General features: G+C 45.9%; 1 protein-coding gene across 1 annotated transcript; it reads right to left on the reverse strand.

Moving 5' to 3' along the window:
• Window positions 1-437: 437 nt before the first annotated feature.
• Window positions 438-2,449, reverse strand: msx1a (muscle segment homeobox 1a). Its single transcript, XM_014009656.1, has 2 exons — window positions 1,837-2,449; window positions 438-1,618 (listed from the first exon to the last, which is right to left on the reverse strand). The coding sequence occupies exons 1-2, from the start codon at window positions 2,279-2,281 to the stop codon at window positions 1,200-1,202; spliced, it is 864 nt and encodes a 287-aa protein (XP_013865110.1). The 5' UTR covers window positions 2,282-2,449; the 3' UTR covers window positions 438-1,199.
• Between the last annotated feature and the right edge of the window lie 2,230 nt (window positions 2,450-4,679).

Consider the following 4,679-nt stretch of genomic DNA (forward strand, 5'->3'; position numbering starts at 1 on the left):
CACACACACACACACACACACACACACACACACACACACACACACACACCCTTTGGCGCCAACAAAATCTGTGTTTCAAAGCAACAGGCGACAGATGCAATCCACAAGCACAAAGTAAATAAACAAAATCCATAATAAAAATCAATTAACTCACTAAGAAACGTGCAATGAGCGCGTGTTGAGTTCAAGAGCAATCAGATAAATTGGAATAGAGCGCATGAGCCGTAAAATGATGATTAACTGTCGGAAAAGGGGGGTCAGTTTTATACTTTATCTTTGTTTAACCCTTCTTCATTTCCTTTACGTTTTGTCCAACTTAAACTTTTAAAAAATGCTTACGTTTTTAAGTGAAATTAAACATTATTTTGTTTCCTTGAAATGCAATTCAAATCGTACAACAGTTTTTTTAAATAGCGCATAAAATAAGTTAACAGGTCTTGGGGAAAAAAAAGCAAAGCATAAACAATTTATTGTTAAGTTATGTCACAAATATATTCAGAATATAAATGAGGATATTTTTCAGATATATACATTAATGTACAGAACACATTTCCCTTCCGAAGGGAAGCAAATCGACAACAGGCAGTGCTGTTATTTAATACAAACAAAATAATTATAATAATAAAAATAATGCTGTGGTTCTCCTAGTGCACACGCACACACAAACAAAAAAACAAAACACTACTTTGCTCAGGATTTGGCGACCCGTTCTGGTGTTTGAACGCACCGAAATTTGCAGCAGGGCGCTCCTTTAGGCCCAGAAACAACAACAACAACAACAACTAAAAGTTTGTTGGTGCAAAGTGAGCGACAAGAAGGCCTGTCACCTTTCACCTGCCTGCATGGAGGAGAGGAGGGGAGCTGTCCTTGTTTCCACCAAAACTCTCAAATTCAAGTCTTTTCACCCTCGTGTCTCCAAAATGACTGTCAGAGAACCGCTTTTCTCCTCAAATTAAGACTTCATGTTCGTTTCTTTCTGCAGYCTGTGAACCTGGGCCTACTGGTGAGGAAAAGGGATTAACCTTCAAGGGTCCAGGACGCCTTGTCCCCTCCCCTCCTCCACCCCAACTCCTGACCAGATGTGACACAAACCTCCGCACCTGGACGCGTCTCTGCACAGGCCACAACTCTCTGTTCCGGAGGCCCACCCGCACCCACCCATTTAAAAAGAAAGTCCTCACACCCTACCACTGTTCATGTCAAGCCAGGTGGTACATACTGTACCCCACGTGAGCGGCGTACAGTCCGACCGGAGACACCGGCAGCGAGTGTCTCTGGAACGGGTGCGAGCCTGCGTAGGACGCGGGGACGTGCGCACCGAGAGGGAAGGAAATCCCGAAGGCCGGGGGCAGCATGGGCTTGGCTGCCATTTTCAGTTTCTCCAGCTCTGCCTCCTGCAGACGCTTGGCCTTGGCCCTCCGGTTCTGAAACCAGATCTTGACCTGGGTCTCCGTCAGGTTCAGGGAGCTGGAGAACTCTGCGCGCTCGGCTATGGAGAGGTACTGCTTCTGGCGGAACTTCCTCTCCAGGGCGAGCAGCTGGGACGTGGTGAAGGGAGTCCGGGGCTTTCTGTTTGTCTTGTGTTTGCGCAGCGGACAGGCAGGAGGACTCAGGCGTCCTGCAGGAAGATTTAAACGGGAAATCAAAAACTTTCATTCAGAACCGGGGCTGCTTTTAGTCAGAAAGTTCGCTTTACGCGTAAACATTAAAAGTAAAACAAACACTTCCCAAATGTCAAAGTCAAACAAGTTCTATGAATGATCATTCTCACATCTTATGACAAAACATGAACACTTTTCTGCAACTTTAAAATAATCATCATTGTCTCTGACTTACTTGGAGGAGTGGGAGAAAAGCGTGGACTCTGGATCCACGGCGTCCTCTCTTTGCCGTCCGGGCTCTCGGGTTTGATCAGCACGTCCTCGGACATGTTCATGATGTCCCCCACTGAAAACGCCGAGCTGACGGGCAGTGCGGGGACCGAAGGATCCAGGGCAGGATAGGAGCCCATCCGCGCCTCCTTCCCCAGCGCGTCGTGGGACGTCCCGGCCGCGTCGTCCGGAGATGGAAGCTCTCTGCTGGGCTTCCTGTCCGCCATCAGCGCCTCGACGCTGAAGGGCAGGATCGCGACTTTGGGCTTCCCGGTGTCCTCCGCTGGGCTCAGGCTGGTCTGCATGTCGCCTCTGCTGACCAGAACCGAGCGGGGATGATGGTGAGGAGGGAGCTCTTCAGATTTCACACCGGCGGTCAAAGCGGACATGARGGTCGATGATGGGGCCATGCAGGTCCGGCTGGTACTGGTGGCAAAAATTATTATCAAAACAAAATTATATATAAATAAATAAAAACAAACAAACAATAACAAACAGGGCGACTGTTTGAGTCAGACGGTGAAGCCGTGAGACCAGACCGACTTGCTCTGTTCAGATTTCCTCATGTTTCTGTGGCCAGATTGGTGCGCGCGCCTCTAATAAGGCAGACGTAGAGAAGGAGGCGACCAATCAGGGGGCCTCGGGGACCGCTGGGGCAGGACCGTGGGGGGTGGTGGTGGAGGGGAGATCAGAGAGCAATTGTTACTTTTTATAACTTCAAATAAACAAAACAAACTCTTAATGGAGCGTGTTTTRATCCGGGCTTAAATGCTCCCAAATTAGACCTTTAAATATGATTTCAATCACCTTCCCATTTCTGATTTTGCCACTTTTTTTAGGTGACGACCCTCTTGCTGTTTATTGATGACAGCGGGGCTCTAATCAGATTGCAACACGCGGGTCTTTGCAGTCATTTAGGGGGGTGATCATCAGGTTTGGGAGGGAGGAGGGATCACTTTTATTTCGCCCTCTTCTTTTGACCCAAACCCATTAAAGTCGAAACTGATGTGGAGTCAGAGCAAGGAAGAAATGGAGCCACGCGGGGATTTAACTRAGGAGTTTTACCTGCTCAGAGACCTCATATCGTCTTATCTGTAGATCAGATTAAAAACTGAACTTCGTGCGTAAATCTGTGCGACAAAAAGACAAGCAGAACCGATATATTTTAATGTTCTCGGGACCCTAATTGCCAGACATAAACAATCTGTCACGATTTGTCAGCCTCCTTAATGGGCAGACAAGTTATGTTGTTTTTAGGCGCCAGCAGCGGTCCGGATCAAAGGGCTCCACTTTTAAGGAGACTATAGAAAGAAAGAAAAAAGTTTTCACCCTCCTCCTCCTCCTCCTCCTCCTCTTCCTCCGCCTCCATCCGCCCTAGCCCTGGGACACTGAAGCATTCAGGCTGAAAAATTAGCCTTTTCTCAGCTGATCCCAGCTATTTCCATCTATTCAAATGAGCTCTAGTGGAGAGAGGGGGGAAATCAGAAGCTTGTGCACACTGATGGATTCCCCGAGATGCGCTTTTACGCACGGATTTATTTGCAAACACGTGCATTCACGGGCTTCTGTCTGCTTTAAAGAAAGGAAAACACAACGTTTTCCCCTCCCTCCCCCCCTGCAGCCTCATTAAAAGTTAAGGCTTGTTGCTTGGTGGTTGAAATATTAAATGGTTTGAAGCGCAAACCTAACAAGTCAAGGTGACATGGGAGGCGCCCATGCAGCCGACCTGTTTTGCACAGCAATAAAGATAACCAGATAAGGTAAATAATTAGCTATTTGTTCAGGCTTGTCGTGATAAGTGTCCCCTTAAAGGTTTGTGTTGATTGTAATTTCATTAAAAGGGTGTAAAGAATTCATTTTAATAAATGAAATCAGGCGCATTTCTTTGTTTAAAAGAATAAAATATGAAGTCTACTCATTGTTTGATGAGTGGTTTTGGTCAAAGGAACTCAACGCATCCCGTTTCATCCCTGATGCGCTTCCTGGGTTGCAAAAAAAAAAAAAAAACAGCTGTGGAAACATTTAAAACCTTAAATCTTGGGGACTAGTGGCTCTGAAGCCACCGGTGTCTCCCGGGCTCTCGTGACCGACTCAAGCCCTCTCTGCCTCGGCTGAGGTGAGCCGTCACCCCTGCTCCCTTCCTCCCACAACATTTGTGTTGAAAGTTAATTCATTAACGACTGTTTTAGCAACTGTTACATTTTACCTCATWGCACATGTTTTTCTGTTTTTTAAGAAAATGATGCTGAAAGAGAAACAAGTGTTTGCTCCAATCAGCATCCCTCTTTAAAAATAAAAAATAAAAAGACAGCCGGAGATAATCATCGCGCAGTTTTATTAAATCCAGAGGCAACAAATGGGGTTACGTTACAAAAAAAAAAATAAAAATAAAAATAAAAATGTAAAGGGCCCTGCGGAGCCTTTATTTCACTTCATAAACTGATTCGTGCAGTCAGCAGGCAGGGAGCGCAGACAAAAGGCCCATTGTTGCCGCCTCCGAAACTTGTTTTAACCCTTTTGATGCGGAGCTCTGTCAGGCCGGACTGTAAACACACAAAAAGTGACATAAAACTGAGGAGAGCTTCAGCGTTTGGTCAGGAGACAATGTGTGAGTAGAATCTGTCAGTCTTTTYTTTATGACTCAGAATCAACGTTTTTTATATTTTTTTCTCAGGTTAAAACGACTTGGTGCCAATGATTCTGGTAGAATATCAGTTGTGACTTTATGTAATTGCAGCGATGAGATGAAAGGATTCTCTCTCTCTCTCTCTCTCTCTCTCTCTCTCTCTCTCTCTCTCTCTCTCTCTC

This window comes from Austrofundulus limnaeus, unplaced genomic scaffold, assembly GCF_001266775.1.
Source record: "Austrofundulus limnaeus strain Quisiro unplaced genomic scaffold, Austrofundulus_limnaeus-1.0 Scaffold60, whole genome shotgun sequence".
Taxonomy (NCBI): Eukaryota; Metazoa; Chordata; class Actinopteri; order Cyprinodontiformes; family Rivulidae; genus Austrofundulus; species Austrofundulus limnaeus.